Here is a 24155-nt window from a genome sequence, read left to right on the forward strand (position 1 = left end):
ATTAATGAGACAAATTTAATTAATCAATCGGCACATCATGTAATTAATTAGATTTTAAAAATTTAATGGCTTGACAGCCCCATCTAAAGCATAAAAATGAGAGAATAAAGTCATGTTAATTTACTCACTCCGCACCATGCTCTCTGACCCCCGAAGGCCCCGTGACTGTGTATTAGCAAGGTCCATTAGCAAGAAACACACAATATAAACCAAAACAATAGGCTACACATTAAAAAGACAGTTGTACCAATACTTCCTCATAGAGGACTGATATCACACATGCAACATTATAATATTATTATGTGAATCGTCCAGCCGACAAATAAATTTATACATCAAATTTCTCATTAATACATGGAATGATTGTACTCTTGCCTTACAGAATAAATCACTTGCACTGCTCCATCTTGGTTTTTTCAGCAGGATCCTCTTACAGTCATTGTACGATACCTGAAGCTTACATAGGCTCTCTTTCATAAACTTAACCCACAGAGGAGCAGTAGCCTATACAAAGAAGTACAATATGCTCTAAAAAGGTTTATCTGTCTGATCTGAACACATGTAAAATTTTCTCACCAACATATTTGCTTGAGCATATAACTTACGACGTTGCCTATACATATCATCATCATCATCATCATCATCATCATCATCACTCATTTCATTATTATTAATGCTCTATTAATATTAATGCTATATGATATAGAACGATATAAAATATAAAAATATAAACTCTAAAAATGACTGGGTTAAAAATAACCCAACTGGCAACCCAGCGCTGGGTGAATATTGGACAGAACACGTGCTGGTTTACACATTTTAACCCAGCAAGGTGGGTTGTTGAGAAAACCCAAGATATAGTCATTTTTACCATTTATGCGTTTGCATTTTTGTGTTTCTGGGTTATTCTTGCTGGGTTATTCTCATAATTTCGCCTGTGCTTAACAAGGCAATCAAGGATTAATACATAATGAAGAATACAGGTTATTTAGACTGTTAAAAATAATTTTTAATGCCATCTGACATTCACAAATGTGTTAAAATTTTTACCAATGACAAACGACATGCAATTTTCTTCTTTTTTTTTTCTTCAGCAAATGCAAAAATCACAGAAATACAGTTGCAATAAATAAGAAAATTAGTTCTGAATGGCATGTGTCTGTCTAACTGTTTAACTATTATATTTTGACGTGTTTAACTATTTAAATACACAGTGAAATGACACTGACAATTAAAATTTAAAAAGACAGAGAATGCAAAATCATTTGAAGATGTCCTAAAATTTATATCAAGTATATAAAGACTCCTAGGTAGATGCGCACTGCTTAGGGTAGTTCAAGGTGTAGTTCACCCAAAAATGAAAATTCTGTCATTTATTACTCACCTTTGTGTCATTACAAACCTGAAAGACCTTTGTTCATCTTCAGAACACAAGTTAAGATATTTTCGATGAAATCCGAGAGCTTTCAGACCAGCGTGAATGATTAATGAGAGAATTTTTTTATTTTTGGGTGAACTATCGTCAAACACTTAGAAAGCTTTGAAGCAAAGATCTACAGCTGAGAGCAGTGTGCGCTGCTATAAATTGTTTGAAATTCTGCTAAAAGGGCGAATTGCTTTACGACAGCAACAAATGCATGTGTACAGCTATCCTATGGAAGCTTATTTCCATCATGGTGTTAAAAAAATAAAATAAATTTTTTTAAAATCAAATCAAATAATAAAAGTCTTTTTTTTCTTTTCTGAAATCTGAGTCTACTTCTTGCGATTCTTCTTTCCGCTATGAAACATCTTGCAATTCTTCTGCTATTTTTTTCCCGGAATTGAGAGTTTATCTCTCACAATGCTGAATTTATATTTCACAAATCTGACTTAGAATACTAAAGAGACATCACATACATTAAAATCTAAATGGTTTAATACCAAATTGATGTTGTTTTAGTGTTTTAGTGCATGTATGCTCATTATTAATATTGTCTATGTGCTTCCAAAGATGCAAATATTTGGTTCAATCCGGAGGACGGGAATATGTGAGCAATGTCCAGCAGTCTTAATTCAACATGAATGAGAGCGTGGTAAGCATTAATGATGTGCCTAACCATCAGCTTACAGTTAATTATAACAGCTCAGTACGTTTGCAAGATTGCTATAAATTTGAAATGTTTTCTTTGTTTTAAAGGATGGGTCTCTGTCATTAGCTGCAGGAAACATTGCATCTGGTAAGTCAATCCAAAATAACTTTTTTCAAAGGTGTAACATTGCAGTGGTTTTCAAATGTTTAAATAAGGACCATGGACTCCAAATATGATGATCTCTCTGCAAGGGGCTCCTCACTTAAATATATTTTTATGTATAGAGCCATTAATATTGTGTTCAAGTATATATTTTCAATTAATTTCTGATTTATTTGTGTAGATAGCTTAACAGTAGCTTTAATCAACATTGAGCCATACAACCAGTAATACAGAAAAATAAGTATTTTAAATTATTTTTCACAAAACTATTTACAGATTTGTTTCTTCTGTTAGAATGCATTTAGTAAAATTATTTTCCAGGGACCCCTTAGCACCCCCGTGGCCCCTGGGGGGCATCCACAGGCCCCTATTTGAAAACCCCTGACTTTACACATTTCCTGCATTCTTATGTTCTGTAAAAAGTGCCATTGTTGTGGGTAGTGCTTGTGTTATATGGATAAATAGACTCTTATGTGTGCTTATTACACGGCTCTCTAGAATACTTGATTCTGATTGGTCACTCACAGCGTTCAGATATTTGAACTCAGATATTTATAATAATAACTTAAAGGTTGTGTTTGTAGAACTGCAATAAACAACAACTAAACTCAAAGGAACCTTCTCTCAAAGTAACCTCCACAAAATTTAAAATAAAAACATTAAAAATTTACATTTTCTTAAATTAACGCCCACATGTGAGTGACGTGACATTCAGCCAAGTATGGTGACCCATACTCAAATTAGTGCTCTGCATTTAACCCATCCGAAGTGCACACACACAGAGCAGTGCACACACACACACACTGTGAACACACTCCCGGAGCAGTGGGCAGCCATTTTATGCTGCGGGCGCCCGGGAGCATTGGGGTTCGATGCCTTGCTCAAGGGCACCTAAGTCGTGGTATTGAAGGTGGAGAGAGAACTGTACATGCACTCCCCCCACCCACAATTCCTGCCGGCCCGAGACTCGAACTCACAACCCTTCGATTGGGAGTCCGACTCTCTAACCATTAGGCAATAAAAAACAACAACATTTGACATTTTTTTAGTTGGATGCTCATCTAACATAAAAAAAACATTAAGTTTTGACATTTTTTTAGTTGGATGCTCATCTAACATTATTACTACTTGTTTTAGACCACTCAGAGAACATTTGAAAGTAAAATTCTCTTAATGTCTTCTTTAATGTTGGGAAAAAAGGTTTTTAAAACATAAAAATGGTTAGAGAACATTCAAAAATAACATTCTCATAACTTAATGGTAACATTAGCAAAACGTTCTTCAAACATATTTGTTCGCTGGGGACAACCTTCAAGCTTTAAAATAGGATGCAAAGGTACAGTATCATCAAAATACTCCATGCAACTTGTGCTGTATATTTCAAGTGTTCTGAAGGCATGAAAATAGGGTTTGAATGAAAACAAACTTAAATTGAAGGTATTATTTAGCAAAAATCCTGACCTTGGCAGTTTTATTTTTTAAATCTAGTTTTGTTTTGTGTGTGTTCTACATAATAAATAAGAGCCCAGGATTTGCATCAACATTTTTTGCATTCCGCTGCACTAATTTTAATGTTTTTTTCTTCCATATTCCATATAAACAAGCACTAGATTAATGTATTTAACAATTTTGTTGCTCTGCACCTCTCAAATTTTTCCTGCATTAAAAAAAAAAAAAATTAAGTAGCCATCAACAACATCAAAATAAAATACACTTGAGACCCTGCATTCTTTTTTTCATCCTTCTGGGCCTTATTTGTAGACCTTAGCTTGTAGGATGTGTGACTGTTTTGTCATGTTTTTGGGCCAAAGACAGAAGCACCAATCCAAACACAAACAAGATGTGTAATCAATACATGAAAAGCATACTTTTATTAACAAACATCTATTTACACTCTGGTCAGCAAACACGTGTTGATGGACAGGCAGTCAATGAAGAACTATGGAGAAGAGACCAAACACAGAAAAGAGATAGAAAAAGTGCTTACAAAAAACACCTGTAAAAAGAGACATAAAGATGAGGGGAGAGGTCTGATATAAACCTATATCATTCTTTTTCTCCTTATGACATTTATGCAGCAGACTATCATTGCTGTCCTATATTGAATATTCTAAATGCTACAATTACAAATGTACATGAGTATTTTCAGAGAGTGGTCCAATGAGTTGAGTTGTCTTGTACAGAAAGACATTGAACACTAGGGGGCAGGATAGATTCATGACCAATATGTGGATCTACCAGAACATTGTACAAGCTATTGTATGACTTCTGACTACTAGGATCATACTGTATAGGGAACAAATCATACACACTCATAAGAAATAAAGGTGCCAAAAGGAGGGTTTCTCAGCGATGCCATAGAAGAACCATTTTGGGTTCCTCGAATAACCTTGCAGTGAACAGTTCTTTAAAAAAACTTTTTTCATAAGAAGAACCTTTTGTGGAATAAAGTTTTTCTATGGATGTTAAAGTTGCCAATAAAGACCCGGTATTTTAAGACTGACCACTTTTAGAATGCTTTGTTTGACCTTTTTTAATTGTATGGAAAAGAGCAACATGAGCATTCTTCAAAAGTTCTCCTTTTGCATTCCAAGGGAAAATAAAGGTATATAGGCAAGAGCAAGGGTGAACCATTCTTTTAAGACCACAATATGCACGGTTCCTTTACCATCAGGCCACAAGGACAAATGCTGCCAATAGACAAGTCTCATGATATGAAACATCTGAGATTACAAGTAACTATTTGAATACGGACCTTTGGCCTTCACATCTCAATTTGGAAAGAAATACACAGTTCCTCTCTTGTCATACACACTATGATACGTCAGATCAGTCATTTGGGCTTTGAGGTTTATGTTTCCAGTAAACCGTTACAGTAGCTCTGCATCTACAGTGAAAGACATTGACAGCCACTCAACCGTTACTCATTCACATAAGGACATGCTGACAATTTGTTCACAAACTAATATTTGATTACAAGCACCATTCAGATGAAAGAACCGTTTCCTGTTTCATAACATCAACCAGTCCTACTATAATATTAATTATGAAAACAGTACTGCCAGTTCTGACTGACTACCAGAGGAAGCCTAAACTGGTTTCTGATACAAACACTGTGCAATAAATGATGATTATTAACATAAAAAATACTCACGGCATGCACAGTGACCCCAAGTCACACTTAAAAAATGCAAACATTTTATTTCATTAGATCAAACAAATCAAACCAATAAGTATCTGAAAACAAATGAGCCACTTCTGATTTGTTTGATTTTTCAGCCAGATGTATAATTATCTAATGTAATCACTTTTATACATTGTTTAGTGTGATTTGAGCGTCTAAATACAGTGATTTGGGATTCACTGTGTATAAATCAAGACTTTAGACTTAAAACTAAAAGAAAAAAAAGACAAACTGAATTTGACAGTGAATCATGAGAGTTATACATCACACTATGACATAAAACAACTCGGAAAAGCTCTAATTTTTTATTGTATTCATATTTTATGCTTCCTTAGCTTCTATTTTGGACTGCCACAGGAGGTCAGCTTGCTTTTTCTTATTGTTTGGGCTGCACTCATTTTCCTCCTCTCAGCTCCCTCCTCAGTTTTACTGTGCAAGTCCTGTGTGAAGGTAAACAGCACATAATGGCCCTCCTCACACACACACAAACAGAGCTGGAACTCGGTGAACATCAACATCTGAACGCCACTTGAAGAACTCAAACGCATGGACCACACACCACACCAACAAAATACTGGACCTTTGTGTTTAGATATGTTTTACAGCCACTTGAATAAGAGGGTCTAAATGAGGCAGCTGGATGGAGCGACTGTGTTTTGTCCAGAGCTGGGAATCAGAGAGCCAATTCTCCAGTACTCCAGAAAGGCGTTTAGGACGGTTAGGGAGTGTTTTAAAGGTGAAGAGGTGAAGAGCAGAGAGGAGGAATGGGCAGAGCGGCTCTTCTTCACAACACTCTTTCATTTACGAAGACCTGAAAAGCACAAAAAGAAGAGAAATGTTATTAGAGTCAACCAATATATCAGCTTAACAGATCATTTTGGCACTGATAGTTGCTTTCAGTTGCTGATGGTTACTACAATTCATGTTGTGTATCACTTCTTTATTTTATTTTATTTATTATGAGATTGTTATTTTAAGTGTCCTTTTTTGGTTCAGTTTGAATGTATGTATATACACTACCTTTCAAAAATCTGGGGTCAATATGGTTAAAAGAAAAAAAAAAATTTATTCAGCAAGAATGCATAAAATGAATCAAGGGTGACCATAAACATATTACAAAATGTTATAATTTCATAGAAGATTTCAAATAAATGCTGTTCTTTTGAACTTGCTCACAAAGAATAAGTTATAAATGTTTCATAATAAATGAATAAATATTCACAGTTTCCGCAAAAATCTTCAGCAGCACAACTGTTTTCAGCATTGATATTAGTGTAGTTAATGGCTGCTGAAAATTTAGCTTTTCATCACAGGAATGACAGGTATTTTAAATAGTAATAATATTTCACAATATTACTGTTTTACTGTACTGGTCTTACCAACCCTGAGCCTTCGCGCAGTAGTGAATCAAACATTTTTTTTATTTGATTTAATATTTACAAAACATTTTCATGTATAAATCATTATTTGTTAAATGTGTAATAATATTAATATGATTAAAGTCATATTACCTATCAGCTTATTAACTGGCTTACTGACCTGTTTTTCCACCTTAAATATTAGTATTGGCAAAATCCACTTTCAGTCAACCTCATTACACTATTAAAAGTTCAAACTTACTCGTGAACACACACATAGAGACATCTGCTGGGGGATTTATTAAACTCCCTGTGATCGTGAAATGGTTGTGTATCTAGAGACAGGACAAGTACTTTGCTCATTTGCAACTAGTCTGATTAAACTGTCATGAAAAATGTCCCTGGGGCAAATATGACGTGTTTAGCACCTCCATGTGCACATATTGAAAAGGCTTCTTCCGCACACATTCATTACACAGTCTGCATAATTTAAGGCTTATTGAAATGAGGCCAGAACCTGTCTCAGAGGAACCACTCCACTGATCCATATTCCCCCATCAAAAGCAAGATAAAACTCATAGTGTAAGATCGAGGGTATATACTGTAGCAGCAGGTAGTAGGAGATCAAGAACCTACACAAGGATTTATAGCTCCCTTCTAGAAGAGATGAACAGGCCTGTCACTCTGTCAGAACTTTCTTCTCTGGAGTAAATCACAAGTAGGTCTATAATTCCTTGGGCATTCACATCAATATCAGCGGTAGGTGTTCAAATGGCCCCCTGGAAGCATGCGACCCGCTGCTTGAGGGCACTTGACTGTTCTGAAGCAATTTCAGCCAATCACCTGAACCATAACTGTCATGTGACTAATCACTCTGGAGCCGTGGGAAAATGACATCCGGAAAACATTGATTGGTTGATGAATCCACACTCACTTTCATCTTTCTATCTAATGAAAGAAACAAGAAAAGTTGGCCAAACTTTGTGCCACATCTGGCTTCCAGCCTTTAAAATGAGATCTGACCTTAATAATAAAAGTGCTGGCGTATTTCTCATGTTAAAATGAAATTGAACTGGAAGCACATCAACAGGCTGACACTTTTTTTCCATGTTAAAGTAGAGAGCTTAAACAAATAGACCACATGTAACATTTAACAATAATAATACAAGAATATCCTAGTTGATATAAAAGCTCCACTACTGTTCGATTGAGCTTCCCACAGTTTGACTAATCCCTCACTGGATGAGATCAGAATGCTTAATGAATGAACTAATTAAGAACTTACACTAATTAAAAGAAAACTGACTTTAATGAATGCTTCAGATAAGGGGCAAGCAGGGACACGTGTAAGAGGATCTATTTTACTGAACTCACGCAGTGTATTTCATTGGATTCACATTCACACACACTTTTTATTTTTAAATGGGGACATACCATAGATATCTAAATTGTTTTTATTACAGCTGTAAATTTAACCTATCAATTACTCTCAATAATTACTATAACTTATAATACTTATATTTTACATTTATGAAACAATTTTACATATTTTTTCGTACACACACACATGCACACGTACACACACGCAGACAGACACACACACACACACACACACAGACACACACACACAGACACACGCACGCACACGCACACACACACACACTCAGACACACACACACACACACACACACACACACACACACACACACACACACACACACACACACACACACACACACACACACACACACACACACACACACAGACACACACAGACACACGGACACAGACAGACACATACACACACACACACACACACACACACACACACACACTCACAGACACACACACACACACACACACACACACACACACACACTTTTACTCCTATCTACACACGGTATCTAAATGGGGACATTCCATAGACGTAATGGTTTTTATACTGTACAAACTGTATATTCTATCACCCTACACCTAAACCTATCCCTTCCAGGAAACTTGCTGCATTTTTACAGTTTTAAAAAAAAAACTTTGTTTACTTTATTTTTATACCAGTTTTACCCCAAAGGGAGATTTTTGGAGATTTTGTCAGGTTTAGCTCACTTTTGGGTACAAATTTGTCCCCAAAATATGGTTAAGTAGGTACACACACACACACACACACACACACACACACAGGTACTTACTGATGCACAGGCTTTAACAGAAGATGAGATGGTTTCTCATTGACATGGTAGAGTGGGAATGGCTCAAATCCACCAATAAAATCAACTGAAAACCAAACAAAAGATGAAATTAAAGAATGAAAGAAATGAAACAGGAAAATGAGCCATGAAGAGAACAAATAAAAAAAAAAAACAAAAACACATAATGCATGACAGAAATGTGAAAATTAACGACAGAATTATGAATAATGTGAACACTGGGATATTAACTATGACAATTTATATTACACAAATCAGACATACTTATTAACAACGAACAGTGTCTACACATGAGATGTATTATAATACAGCACATAGACAAATTCCTCTCAGTCTGACTGAAGTTCAAGCACATGAACAAGTTTTTTCTCTGTATCTGTACAAAGGTCTATACGATTTCTCTCTCTCTCTCACACACACACACACACACACACACACACACACACACACACACACACACACACACACACTCACACACACACAGATACAGACAGAGGAATGAATAACAGGTTTCTGAATGAGTGATTTTTATTACGAGATGTCTGGCCTAATTCAGCCCAGTGTGATAGACTCCATACCGAGAATACAGACACACACACTCTCATTCCTAACTTATATACAGAAAAAAAAGAGGGGGTCTGTCCCTGCGTCCCAATCCCAATACCACCTATTTTAAAAATAAATAAGTACAGTATGTGAGATTAGAATGAGCCCCAAAGCACAGTAAGTTGACAACAGTGAGCAAATATGTCCAAATCGTGTATGATTTCTGCAGGGAGTTTTGAAATATGCATCAACCCATTGCAATATGAAGTTTGCGAGTTAAAATCGGTGTAAATCAACATGAAATGTGTTCTGAGTTTGTCATATCACAGAAAAATGTGTTATTAACCACCCAGCCAATCTTAATGTAAAACAAATATATAAGATACCAAAATTTTAAATGTGTAAAAATCCTGAACACAAAAATGGTGAAAAACTGTTTAACGGTCTAACTCCACGATTCAGTTCTACACAGTTCACAGTCTTTGTAAAGTGTTTCAGCAATACATTTCTAACATTTATAATGTGTTTACAAACTAATCTCTGAATTGCCTTTACACAGACTCTAAAGAGATAGCTCACTCATAAATTACAATAGTCATCTTTTATTCACCTTTATTCATTCCGATCTCATATTACTTCAATTCTACTGTAAACACAAATGGGCATTCTTGTCCAAACAAAGAAATTTATAAGAAAACTAAATAATGAATTTATTAAAAGAAAACAAAATAATGAATTTAGCTAGATGCTAATATGATTGCTCAGTTATCAAAGGCACTTGGAGCACATATTTTAGTGTATACTTGCATAGCAGGTGAATTGGGATCTCCTGTGATTAAAACTTTAGCTGTGGAAGCACAAACAAACATTTCAGTCAATCCATAAAACCACAGGAGCAATTTCACCTCCATGTTTACACGCATTAAACATACAGCAGGCCTGAAAATAGCAGGGCTGGTTTGTTTATCACAAACGACAGGCTTTGAGCTCATAATGTGTCATTAGCGTTTGCAGGATCCAGAGAGCATGAGCAGTGCTGCTATGTGTGGAATGCTGGGAAGGCAGATGTTATTGGACAACTTCACACAAACTTAGAGGGATAGTTGAAAATCATCACTTTTTCAAAAAGAGAGGTGGGTGGAATGAATAGCAGTCACAATGTTGTAAAAAAATGCCTCAGCTGAGTGAGAGAAGTTGAGTGCATGTCTCAATGTAAGCAGTTCTGAGAGCCCTGTGTCGCCCCAGAGAACACTCTCGCAATATTCAGCTGCCTATATTGTCCAGGAACATCAAATATTTTCATGTTATACTACGGCCAATAATTGCCAAATGACATTAAAATGTATACTAAAATAAAAAAATTAAAATTAAACTGATTTGCATAAAGAGATAAAAAAACAATAAGACATTAAAAACAAAAAACTAAATACTACATTTAAATTTAGGCATCACAAGATTATAATGTACACTATATTTCAATGATGTGCTTAAAATAGAATTAAAGATTAACTTAAACTGAGTGGGGGAAAAAAACTGTAAATGAGCCAATATTATCGACCAATAAATAAAAAATATGCAAAGCCATTCAAAAATTTGGGAGCAGTAAGATAATGTTTTAGAAAGAAGTATTTTATGTTAAAAAAAAATGATTATATATATATATGCTTGATATATCTATATATATATATATATTCTATATATATATATATATATATATAGCTGGGTTCGTATATAATATATATATGTATTTTATTAGATTTTTATATTTTTTTAACATAAAATACTTCTTTCTTAAACATTATCATATATATATATATATATATATAATATCAGTACATATTATATAAAAATAGAATTTCGGTCAATAACTGACATAGTACTTAAATATTCACCAATGAACAGATCCACCAAAGAATCTAGAGAACAACCTATACGTCCATCCCACAAGGCCGTTTTTCATTCAAATTAAATATTACATCTACTCTGACTAAGGTCTACTGAAAAAGATTTTTTTTTTTTTGGTTAGGGTTAGTCTGAGGTAATTTGAATCATCTTTATATAAGAACAACAGACGTCTATAGTATATAGCATAGTGTATAACAGGAGTCTAAACTGTCAGCTTGCCTTGCATCACATGTAGAGATCACATAGAGCTCATGCAATAAAACAACTCGAGCACACATTAAAAATTCTCTGACTTTATACAGTGTGTGTATGTGTGTCTGTCTCTCTGATACCCCTGTCTCTCTCCTCTGCTTTTACCTGTCTCTTCCTGCATAGTGCAAGGCACATACATTTGGGAAACGCTCAAGCTAACATTCAGCTCTACACTATTTTGACCCACTTTCATAAAAGCAGCTCTTTTTTTCAGTCTGCATAGGAATCTGCTCAGCATTGATAACCAACCAGACACTCGAGGTCCCACACGCATTCTCTCTCTCTCCCGTTCCTGCTCTGATGTGAAGCCAGGTTTGCATTTCTTTTATTAAAGACAGGTCTGAGAGAGAATCCGGGCTTAGATCAGTACCCAAGAGCCCACACGTCCCTGGAGCTGGTGGTGGGGCCGGTCTGTCCGCTGTGATTAGATTAGATTCACACCACAGCGATGTGACTGCTGCTGCTTTTAATGAACCAGCGATAACAGTTGGACTGCGACTACAAACTAATTATGGATGCAAGTCATTTAAAACAGAAAGAAAGTGCCAGAGAGATGAGAAGGAAGGGCAGACAAGGCAGAAGAAGAACCCATGGATAAAAATGAAGCCTGACACATTATTATTCAAATCACCTGTAGAGAGAGAGAGAGAGAGAGAGAGAGAGAGAGAGAGAGACAGAGAGACAGAGAGAAGGAAACTTCAGAGGCGAGAAAATGAAATCCTCCACTTCAAATGAGCGTGTAAATGAACCACACAAAGCTTTGCATGATAGAAAATAGACCCAATACACACACACACACACACACACACACACACACACACACACACACACACACACACACACACTGTCCAACGGCACTGTAGCAAAAGGAAAGGAAAAAGTGCTTTAGCCTACATATTCAAACTTAACCACAAATACAAGTCAACAATCATCTGCTTAGATACCTAAAATACCTCAAATTTCAGGGGGAGTGCCATCTGAGGTGAAGTTGGCGCTTTAACAATACGTAACTTAGAGGTCCATGAAAGACCATATGAAATGTTTTGATGGGCAGTTTTTTGAAACATTACATATTTTTTTTTGTCTGCAGTTACAGACATGCAAAACCACACTTCACAGCTTTTGTTTCATGGATAAAAACAATGGCGATGCTTTTAAACACTATCCAGTCTCTTTCTTCACAAGCAATTAATGTTGGGCTAGCTAAAAAAAAAGGCAATTTAAAGTACCTCAACTACAGCCTAAAAAATGATATCATAACTTGTTAAAATCATAATTATAAAAACATAATAGTGAAGAGTAGCATTTAACAAAATATTATACTGTACAGTGTGCACTTATTGTAATGAAATTAATATTGTATTTCATATTTGTTTACTACACTAAAAGATTGCTTATTTTGAACAAATGATTTATATGAACCAATAATGAACAAATTAATCAACCTTATATTTCGACATTTAAGTAGGTCATTTTTTTTATGTGCTATACTTCCAATTCATTTGCCACTATAGGTAATTAACTAGAAAAATAACAAAGTGCAGTAAACGGTAAAAATATTTGCACTACAAACCAGTGTGTTTAGGATTACGATAATACATTAAATATAAAAAATACCAGTTTGCAAAATCAAGCAGCATAACAAACTGTTTTTGTACAGCCGTAATTGGAAGTGGCTAACAGTGGGAACCTTATACATTCAAGTTAACAATGGTTGCACCCACACTTATGTTAAAAATAAGGTGGATAAAGCTACTGCTGGATCAGTCTCTCAAATGTGAAGGTGGACAATCTACTGTTATGCTAAGTACTGAAAATGTAGCTAAATTTCCTTTTCCAATTTTTCATTAGCACAACTATGATTTGCTACTTGCTATTGCTAATCAGTTGAAGGGTGCTGTCAATCTAGAAAGCATTTAATTGGACAAAAATTTTAAACTGTGTCTGTATGTATCTTCAGTTCAGAAGAGAAAGATTGCACATTTTTCAAATGCTTAAGTGTGATAGAAGTTTATTTTGCAAACTTTTAGAAGTGCACTAGCACACAGATGTCCTTAAAACTAACAGACATGAAAGCCACCAAATGGACATTTTGATTACATGCACTCTTTAAATCTCCTGGGCTATATAGCAACCTTGAAGTAATAAAACTTTCCTCGGCGTACTTATAATCACTTTGATGTTGGTAAATTTGTACAGAGCATACGTATAGAGTTCACCTGAGCACATGCACACTTAAACAATTAAAACAGACAGAGCGCCTGTTCTCCGCAACTGATGACGCTCAAAGGTCATCAGAAAACAAAAGTAAACAAGAATTCAAAGTAAAGGATAAAAGATAAAAGTTGACCAATTCTTTGCAATCTAATGCTTCCTATCCATGAGGTACAGTCCACCAGGGAATGTTCAGAGGTGGTAAATGAAATAATGGTATTCCCATTATTTTGGAAGAGGGGAAAGCATTAATAGTCAGCGGAGGGCTGGTGTTTGACCTGTACAAACATGACAGTGGGTTATCTCATCCCCTGGGCTTCTCTCTGGTCCTCTCCCACTAAGTGAGGCTGTTAACGCCTATTTTGCCGGGAGCAAATAATCGCTGTGTATATGCACTGTGAACAATATTTTTAAACTGAAGTGAATGGGCGTTTCTAGGATTTTCATTTTAGGGGGGCTCAGCCCCCAATAAGGGTATGATCAAAAAAAGAATAAGATTAAATAAAACATACAATTATACAAAAATGCATTAAAGAAAATGAGATATACAAAATTAAAATACCAGATAAGAACATGCTATCAAAAGTTGCTATCAAGTAAAAGCTAACCTAAAAAACAAGCTTTAAGGGAAGATTTAAAAATGCTAAGGGGTCCTGCATGCCAAATCTCGGCAGGTGAAGAATTCTAAATTTTGGAAGATTTTAAACGGAACAATTAAAAGGCCAGATTCTGTGGAGCTGGTGTGAAGGGGGCTAAAAACTCAGAGAGATAATGGGGAGCCAAACCATGCAAAGCCTTATAAGTAAGCATGAGAATATTAATATCTGACAGGTAGTAATGTGATCCCTTGTCCTGTTTCCAGACAGGATTCGAGCGGCTGGATTTTGAACCAGCTGTACTTTATTTCGGCAGCTTTTGAAACACTGGGCAGCAAAACATTGCAATTATCACTGTGAGAAAATACAAAGATGCTGATTAACTTTTCAGCCACTGTGAACGATAACATAGGACTCAATCTGGCAATATTTCTAAGATGAAAAAAATATGTCTTGACAGTGTTCTGAAAATGGGGAACAAATGTTAAACAAACACCCAATATCACCCCAAATGTTGCCATTCTGTTTGAAATTCCAGATATTTTGTAGAAGATATTTTTACCAAACCATTGTGGTTACCCTTGATTTCTACTGTATGGACAAACATTTCTTAAATTATCTTCTTTTATGTTCCACAGAAAATAAAATTGATACAGGTTTGGAATGACACGATGGTGAGTAAGTGATGACAATTTAAATGTCTGGATGAACTATCCCTTTAGGAACTTTAACACTTGTAAATAGTTAACACCTATTTTATATAAGACACTGTGTGGGTGACTGATGCCGTTTTTACTGGTGGCTGGCGGATGCATTGGGTATCATCGCTTCACTTTTTTGAAGTATTTGCTTTTTTCATTTTCGCATGAGCTGTAATTTAAAAAAAAGTGCATAATATGGTGGAGGTCTCCCTTGCTCCGGCGATTGGCCCACTACTCAACGAGCCCACCAAAAATGTCCCAGTGTTCCCGATGGCCAGTACATACCTGGATGCAAACATCAAAATAAATTTGAGCTTCGAGGTCATAATATAGTTCTATTAAGTCTTTATTAATCAATAAAGCCCCTGTAATCATCATTTGTGTGTAAAGGAAAAGTTGATGGGGTTTTACTAGTGTTCATTATAGCTGGAGACTGCAGGGAACCTATGTAGGTATGTCTTTGGACAGTAGAGGCACGTTTTCCCAACAAGTCTTCGTTGCAAACACATGCTTACAAATCTAAATCCACTTAGACTCTTAGGGACACTTACAAAAACACAGTCTTACAAACTGAGTTGAGTATTTCAGTGTTTCTCACAAAATAGTGTGCTCCCCTTCACATCGATCAAAAATGGGTTTTACACCAATATTTCATATTATTCAGCATGGATAATTCATACGGTTTAGATGTATTCTCACAAAACAAAGCTAGAAGGACACTGAGCCATCATCTCCTGAATGTTAGACTACAACCAGACAGACATAGTTCTTCAATAAAACCGATAATGTCTGTTTTTAACTCATAAACAGGGGAAAGAATGTGTTGTTATCACACACCCACACCAATCACTACCCACACACACACACACACACACACACACTTTTTGACCTGAGCAGACAGATGTCAGCCGTCCACACCAACTACTGCCAGCCAGACAGATGGGCATGATAGGAGATAAGAGAAGATACTCACAGCTGTCCTCCTCCTCTGTGATGACACTGATGACGTAGCAGGCGTAGATGAAGCCCAGCAGCTGAGGAGACAAACACAAACACATCAGTGTATCGACAGATTCTGAACCATCTTTTCTCCTTCAACTCATGTCTTCACCTTATGTCAGTACATCATTATTCTGTAGCTAGAATTTTATATTTCTGTGATTGCCTGTCTAAAAACATTTTGTGATTTCTGTGGGTGGTTGACATGCAGTTTCTATGGTGTTCAGAGCACTTATCACATTGGTATTTCATTTACTTTATGTTTTGGGTGGTTGTTTGGGGCATTATTGAGTTGCTAGGCACTTGCTATGCAGTTGGATTCGGAGTCGTCTTATTGGTTCCTAGGGTATTTTGAGTAATTTTGAGTAAAGGCATTGCTAAGAGTCAATTTCAGCATTCTTTAATATGGTTGCTAAATTATTCTGAGTGATTGCCAAAGCATTGCTATATGGTTGCTAGGTGTCGTGAATGTTTTTTAGCATACTTTAATATAATTGCTATGGCACTGTTATGCAGTTGCTAGGTGTTTTGGGTGTTTTAGTGTGCTACAATATGGAGTTGCTATGTGTTCTGAATGATTGCTGAGTGTTGCTATATAGTTGCTGGGTGTTCTGAGTGATTGCTAGAGTGTTGCTATAAAGTTGCTGGGTGTTATGAGTGATTGCTAGAGTGTTTGATATAGAGTTGCTAGGTGTTCTGAGTTATTGCTAGAGTGTTGGTATAGAGTTGCTGGGTGTTCTGAGTTATTGCTAGAGTGTTGGTATAGAGTTGCTGGGTGTTATGAGTGATTGCTAGAGTGCTGCTATTAGAGTTGCTGGGTGTTCTGAGTGATTGCTAGAGTGCTGCTAGAGTTGCTGGGTGTTCTGAGTATTGCTAGAGTGTTGTATAGAGGTGTGGGTGTTCTGAGGGATGAGTGATTGCTAGAGTGTTGATATAGAGTTGCTGGGTGTTCTGAGTGATTGTTAGAGTGTTGGTATAGAGTTGCTAGGTGTTCTGAGGGATTGCTAGAGTGTTGGTATAGAGTTGCTGGGCGTTCTTAGTGATTGCTAGAGTGCTGCTATAGAGATGCTGGGTGTTCTTAGTGATTGCTAGAGTGCTGCTATAGAGATGCTGGGTGTTTCTGAGTGATTGCTAGAGTGTTGCTATAGAGTGCTGGGTGTTCTGAGTGATTGCTAGAGTGCTGCTATAGAGTTGCTGGGTGTTCTGAGTGATTGCTAGAGTGTTGGTATAGAGTTGCTGGGTGTTATGAGTGATTGCTAGAGTGCTGCTATAGAGTTGCTGGGTGTTATGAGTGATTAATAGAGTGCTGCTATAGAGTTGCTGGGTGTTATGAGTGATTGCTAGATGTTTGCTATAGAGTGCTGCTGTTATGAGTTGATGCTAGAGTGTTGCTATAGAGTTGCTGGGTGTTATGAGTGATTGCTAGAGTGTTGCTATAGAGTTGCTGGGTGTTATGAGTGATTGCTAGAGTGTTGGTATAGAGTTGCTGGGTGTTATGAGTGATTGCTAGAGTGTTGCTATAGAGTTGCTGGGTGTTCTGAGTGATTGCTAGAGTGTTGGTATAGAGTTGCTGGGTGTTATGAGTGATTGAAAGAGTGTTGCTATAGAGATGCTGGGTGTTCTGAGTTATTGCTAGAATGCTGCTATAGAGTTGCTGGGTGTTATGAGTGATTGCTAGAGTGTTGGTATAGAGTTGCTGGGTGTTATGAGTGATTGAAAGAGTGTTGCTATAGAGATGTTGGGTGTGTTGAGTGATAGAGTTGCTGTGTGTTCTGAATGATTGCTTGAGTGTTGCTATATAGTTGCTGGGTGTTCTGAGTGATTGCTAGAGTGTTGCTATAAAGTTGCTGGGTGTTATGAGTGATTGCTAGAGTGCTGCTATAGAGTTGCTGGGTGTTCTGAGGGATTGCTAGAGTGTTGCTATAGAGTTGCTGGGTGTTCTGAGTGATTGCTAGAGTGTTGCTATAGAGATGCTGGGTGTTCTGGGTGATTGCTAGAGTGTTGCTATAGAGTTGTTGGGTGTTCTGGGTGATTGCTAGAGTGTTGGTATAGAGTTGCTGGGTGTTCTGAGTGATTGCTAGAGTGTTGGTATAGAGTTGCTGTTAGTTCTGAGTTATTGCTAGAGTGTTGCTATAGAGTTGCTGGGTGTTCTGAGTGATTGCTAGAGTGCTGCTATAGAGTTGCTGGGTGTTCTGAAGGATTGCTACAGTGTTGCTATATAGTTGCTAGGTGTTCTTAGTGATTGGCTAGAGTGCTGCTATAGAGTTGCTGGGTGTTCTGAGGGATTGCTAGAGTGTTGGTATAGAGTTGCTGGGTGTTATGAGTGATTGCTAGAGTGTTGGTATAGAGTTGCTGGGTGTTATGAGTGATTGCTAGAGTGTTGGTATAGAGTTGCTGGGTGTTCTGAGTGATTGCTAGAGTGTTGCTATAGAGTTGCTGGGTGTTCTGAGTGATTGCTAGAGTGCTGCTATAGAGTTGCTGGGTGTTCTGAGTGATTGCTAAAGTGTTGGTATAGAGTTGCTGGGTGTTCTGAGTTATTGCTAGAGTGTTGCTATAGAGTTGCTGGGTGTTCTGAGTTATTGCTAGAGTGTTGCTATAGAGTTGCTGGGTGTTCTGAGTGATTGCTAGAGTGTTAGTTGCTGGGTGTTATGAGTGATTGCTAGAGTGTTGGTATAGAGTTGCTGGGTGTTCTGAGTTATTGCTAGAGTGTTGCTATAGAGTTGCTGGGTGTTATGAGTGATTGCTAGAGTGCTGCTATAGAGTTGCTGGGTGTTATGAGTGATTGCTAGAGTGTTGGTATAGAGTTGCTGGGTGTTCTGAGTTATTGCTAGAGTGTTGGTATAGAGTTGCTGGGTGTTCTGAGTATTGCTAGATGTTGCTATAGAGGCTGGGTGTTCTGAGTGATTGCTAGAGTGTTGCTATAGAGTTGCTGGGTGTTCTGAGTGATTGCTAGAGTGTTGCTATAGAGTTTGCTGGGTGTTCTGAGTGATTGCTAGAGTGCTGCTATAGAGTTGCTGGGTGTTATGAGTGATTGCTAGAGTGCTGCTATAGAGTTGCTGGGTGTTCTGAGTGATTGCTAGAGTGCTGCTATACGAGTGCTATAGAGTTGCTGGGTGTTCTGAGGGATTGCTAGAGTGTTGGTATAGAGTTGCTGGGTGTTCTGAATGATTGCTGAGTGTTGGTATAGAGTTGCTGGGTGTTCTGAGTGATTGCTAGAGTGTTGCTATAGAGTTGCTGGGTGTTCTGAGTGATTGCTAGAGTGTTGCTATAGAGTTGCTGGGTGTTCTGAGTGATTGCTAGAGTGCTGCTATAGAGTTGCTGGGTGTTCTGAGTGATTGCTAGAGTGTTGCTATAGAGTTGCTGGATGTTCTGAGTTATTGCTAGAGTGTTGCTATAGAGTTGCTGGGTGTTCTGAGTTATTGCTAGAGTGTTGCTATAGAGTTGCTGGGTGTTATGAGTGATTGCTAGAGTGCTGCTATAGAGTTGCTGGGTGTTCTGAGGGATTGCTAGAGTGCTGCTATAGAGTTGCTGGGTGTTCTGAGGGATTGCTACAGTGTTGCTATAGAGTTGCTGGGTGTTCTGAGTGATTGCTAGAGTGTTGCTATAGAGTTGCTGGGTGTTCTGAGTGATTGCTAGAGTGCTGTAGAGTTGCTGGGTGTTCTGAGAGATTGCTAGAGTGGGTGAGTTCTGGGTGTTCTTGAGTGATTGCTAGAGTGTTGGTATAGAGTTGCTGGGTGTTCTGAGTTATTGCTAGAGTGTTGGTATAGAGTTGCTGGGTGTTCTGAGTTATTGCTAGAGTGTTGCTATAGAGTTGCTTAGGGCATTGCTATAGAGCTAGAGTGCTGCTATAGAGTTGTGGGTGAGTGATTGCTAGAGTGTTGCTATAGAGTTGCTGGGTGTTCTGAGTGATTGCTAGAGTGTTGCTATAGAGTTGCTGGGTGTTCTGAGGGATTGCTAGAGTGCTGCTATAGAGATGCTGGGTGTTCTTAGTGATTGCTAGAGTGCTGCTATAGAGATGCTGGGTGTTCTTAGTGATTGCTAGAGTGTTGCTATAGAGTTGCTGGGTGTTCTGAGGGATTGCTAGAGTGTTGCTATAGAGTTGCTGGGTGTTATGAGTGATTGCTAGAATGTTGCTATAGAGTTGCTGGGTGTTCTGAGTGATTGCTAGAGTGTTGCTATAGAGTTGCTGGGTGTTCTGAGGGATTGCTAGAGTGTTGGTATAGAGTTGCTGGGTGTTCTGAGGGATTGCTAGAGTGTTGCTATAGAGTTGCTGGGTGTTCTGAGTGATTGCTAGAGTGTTGCTATAGAGATGCTGGGCTGGTATTGCTAGAGTGTTGCTGGGTGTTTCTGAGTGATTGCTAGAGTGTTGCTATAGAGTTGCTGGGTGTTCTGAGTGATTGCTAGAGTGTTGGTATAGAGTTGCTGGGTGTTCTGAGTGATTGCTAGAGTGTTGGTAGTAGAGTTGCTCTGGGTGTGTTGCTGAGTTGCTGGGTGTTCTGAGTGATTGCTAGAGTGTTGGTATAGAGTTGCTGGGTGTTATGAGTTATTGCTAGAGTGCTGCTATAGAGTTGCTGGGTGTTCTGAGTGATTGCTAGAGTGTTGGTATAGAGTTGCTGGGTGTTCTGAGTTATTGCTAGAGTGCTGCTATAGAGTTGCTGGGTGTTATGAGTGATTGCTAGAGTGTTGCTATAGATGAGTGATTGTAGAGTGTTGCTATAGAGTTGCTGATTGCTAGAGTGTTGCTATAGAGTTGCTGGGTGTTCTGAGGGATTGCTACAGTGTTGCTATAGAGTTGCTGGGTGTTCTGAATGATTGCTAAAGTGTTGCTATATAGTTGCTAGGTGTTCTTAGTGATTGTTAGGGCATTGCTATAGAGTTGCTAGGTGTTCTGAGTGATTGTTAGAGTGTTGCTATGGAGTTTCTAGGTATTGAGGGTGATTGTTAGGGTGTTGCTATGGAGTTGCTATGTATTCTGAGTGTTTTTAACATGTTGTTATAATGTCACTCCTAGGTGGATGTAGGGTGTAGTGGGTGGAGAGGATTTTGTTATTCAGTTGTTAGGTGTTCTGGATGTCGTTTAGTGTACTGCTTTATGGTTGCTAGGGTATTCAGAGGAATTACTAGGACATTGCTTACTGGCCCGATTCCAAAGAGCCAAACTCTATGAATGACTGATAATGTTTCCACAGGTTTACATTAGGCAAGAATCACGGGTTTGATCACTTGTAATAACACATCTCTTCAAATTGCTTGTGATGTTCTTTATTTGTCATTTGCAATAAAAGCATCCACTAAATGAATAAATGTAAATGCAAATGTAAATAATTTGAGGTATCATTCATGTGTGGGATTAGCTACTCACCAAAGTTGAATACTCAGCATTATGGGTTTGTTGAAATCCCTAACCATAAGTGTGTGCAGCAGGAATGGCAGGCACATCTAATATACCATTCATTATAAGAAACACATGGCCGATAATACATTACTCAAAGAGACGTTAGAAACAGAGTTTCACAAAGTCCTGTGCCAAGTGAACAGGGGACAGGTATGTGTGTCTGTGTGTGTGTGTGTGTGTGTGTGTGTGTGTGTGTGTGTGTGTGTGTGTGTGTGTGTGTGTGTGTGTGTGTTTGTGCTTGTGTGTGTGTGTGGATGACGGGCATATTGATGTGTATGGCAGTGCCACAGAGACAGATGGCACAGCACTGCATGAAAACACACACAGGGCAAACTCAAGTCCCAGAGAGTGGCACTATTCCAAACCAATTAATCTGTCATTGGGCAGACTTCCCGCCATACACCTACCCTGAAGAAAAAAAAATGAATGCAGTGTGTTTGCATATGAACGAGAGAGAGCGAAACAGATACTGACAAAAACTTAAATGCCTAAATGAGAGTCTATGAGGCCCGTGAGAGGCTGTGATAGAGCGGGTATGGGCTAAATGGCTGAATGCCACAGTGCAGGTGAGACACATATCTGCGGTGCAGGGCAAAGCGGTTCAGACCTCCAATCAGCTTCTATTACATTGAAGGAGTTGTGAAATACCAACTGCATCAGAGGAAATGTCAACAACCAGACTGCCGACTGCAGGGGAGAGCTGGCTTGATTACTATGTTGTATTAACCTTGAATCAGTTGCTCCAGGTTGCTGTGTGTGTGTTGAAGGTTGTGGAGGTCATTTTAAGCCATTCAAGTTTGACCTCAATAGACTTATAAAACCCCATGTTACCTTTGGCGTCACAATGTTTACAGTAGATACTCTGTTAAATGTTAATTTAATTATTATTTTTTTTAGTAAGTCTCTTATGCTTACCAAACGATGATGACATTTCATGACGTGACACTGTGCAGCTAAGTATGGTGACACATATCAGAATTCGTGCTCTGCATTTAACCCATCCAAAGTGCACACAAGCAGCAGTGAAGACACACACACCATGAACACACACCCGGAGCAGTGGGCAGCCATTTATGCTGTGGCGCCCGGGGAGCAGTTGGGGGTTCGGTGCCTTGCTCAAGGGCACCTCAGTCGAGGTATTGCCGGCCCGAGACTCAAACCCACAACCTTAGGGTTAGGAGTCAAACTGTCTTACCATTAGGCCACGACTTCCCCAACAAATTTCTTATCATCATCAACATTGTAAACAGTTGTAATATTTTTGTGGAAACAGTGATACATTTTTTTTCAGGATTATTTAAAGAATATCAAGTTTAAAAGAACAGCATTTGTTTGAAATGCTGAAATGAAAAAAAAGTCTCCCAAAATTTTAAAGGTACTGTATTTTTATTTATTTTATAAATATATATGTATTGCTTTGTGTCAGGGCCCTGATAGTTTTCTATATTTATAAGAACTGGCTCACTGTATTATCACTTATTCCTTACAAGAACAGTGCAGACTGAATCAAACAGCAGAACAGGCTATTTATTATTCAGCTATAAATATGAAATCTTTTGTTGAAGAGCTCTTTTACTCAGAGATCATGAGACAAATGTAACCCAAATTTAATAAATTCAAAACTAATTCTTGCTCAGGGCATCTCAGGCGAAGAGTGTAGAAGACAGACGGAGCAGCTCTCCGCCTGAGACTTGACTACTCTTAGCTCAGATCTACTGCATGACTTGATATCGCGTTAATTATGGTCATTAAAAAACATAAGCTTTTTAAAAGTCAAACTCTTAAAGTCAGGACCCTCTGTATCACTGTTTCAGGCCTCCACAATCATCTTCTTCTGCTGATTTTCATAGTTTATTTCTACGCTCTGGTGAAGTGGTGCAAAGTGATGCAGATTTAACCTTTCCTCTCACCTCTGAAATACACTGAACAAAATTATAAACACAACACTTTTGTTTTTGCCCCCATTTTTCATGAGCTGAACTCAAAGATCTAAGACTTTTCTGTGTACACAAAAGTCCTATTTCTCTCAAATATTGTTCACAAATCTGTCTAAATCTGTGTTAGTGAGCACTTCTCTTTTGCAGAGATAATCCATCCACCTCACAGGTGTGGCATATCAAGATGCTGATAAGACAGCATGATTATTGCACAGGTGTGCCTTAGGCTGGCCACAATAACCACTCTAAAATGTGCAGTTTTATCACACAGCACAATGCCACAGATGTTGCAAGTTTTGAGGGAGTGTGTAATTGGCAAGCTGACTGCAGGAATGTCCACCAGAGCTGTTGCCCATGAACTGAATGTTAATTTCTCTACCATAAGCCGTCTCCAAAGGCGTTTCGGAGAATTTGGCAGTACATCCAAAAATGCTCACATTCGATGGCGTCTGGCACTTTGGAGAGGTGTTCCCTTCACAGATGAATCCCGGTTTTCACTGTACAGGGCAGATGGCAGACAGCATGTATGGCATCGTGTGGGTGAGCGCAATGGCAATTCTGGGGGGTAGCCCGGGGCCACCCCTGAAAGCTCATTGGCCACCCCTGTGGCCACCCCAGATCTGATAGGTA

General features: G+C 38.1%; 1 protein-coding gene across 2 annotated transcripts in view; it reads right to left on the reverse strand.

Moving 5' to 3' along the window:
• Nucleotides 1–4077: 4077 nt before the first annotated feature.
• Nucleotides 4078–24155, reverse strand: part of LOC109072629 (sodium/potassium-transporting ATPase subunit beta-1-interacting protein 3) — a 61932-nt gene continuing 41854 nt past the window's right edge. The window contains exons 5-7 of one of the 2 annotated variants that reach the window (XM_042712780.1): nucleotides 16168–16228; nucleotides 8963–9047; nucleotides 4078–6229 (exon numbers count right to left, since the gene is read on the reverse strand). In XM_042712780.1, the coding sequence (XP_042568714.1) occupies nucleotides 6220–6229; nucleotides 8963–9047; nucleotides 16168–16228 (156 nt within the window). In that variant the 3' untranslated portion in view covers nucleotides 4078–6219. The remainder of the gene's footprint in view (nucleotides 6230–8962; nucleotides 9048–16167; nucleotides 16229–24155) is intronic. The other variant, XM_042712781.1, reaches the window with a different exon arrangement.

This window comes from Cyprinus carpio, chromosome A23 (genome assembly GCF_018340385.1).
Source record: "Cyprinus carpio isolate SPL01 chromosome A23, ASM1834038v1, whole genome shotgun sequence".
NCBI classification, from domain to species: Eukaryota; Metazoa; Chordata; class Actinopteri; order Cypriniformes; family Cyprinidae; genus Cyprinus; species Cyprinus carpio.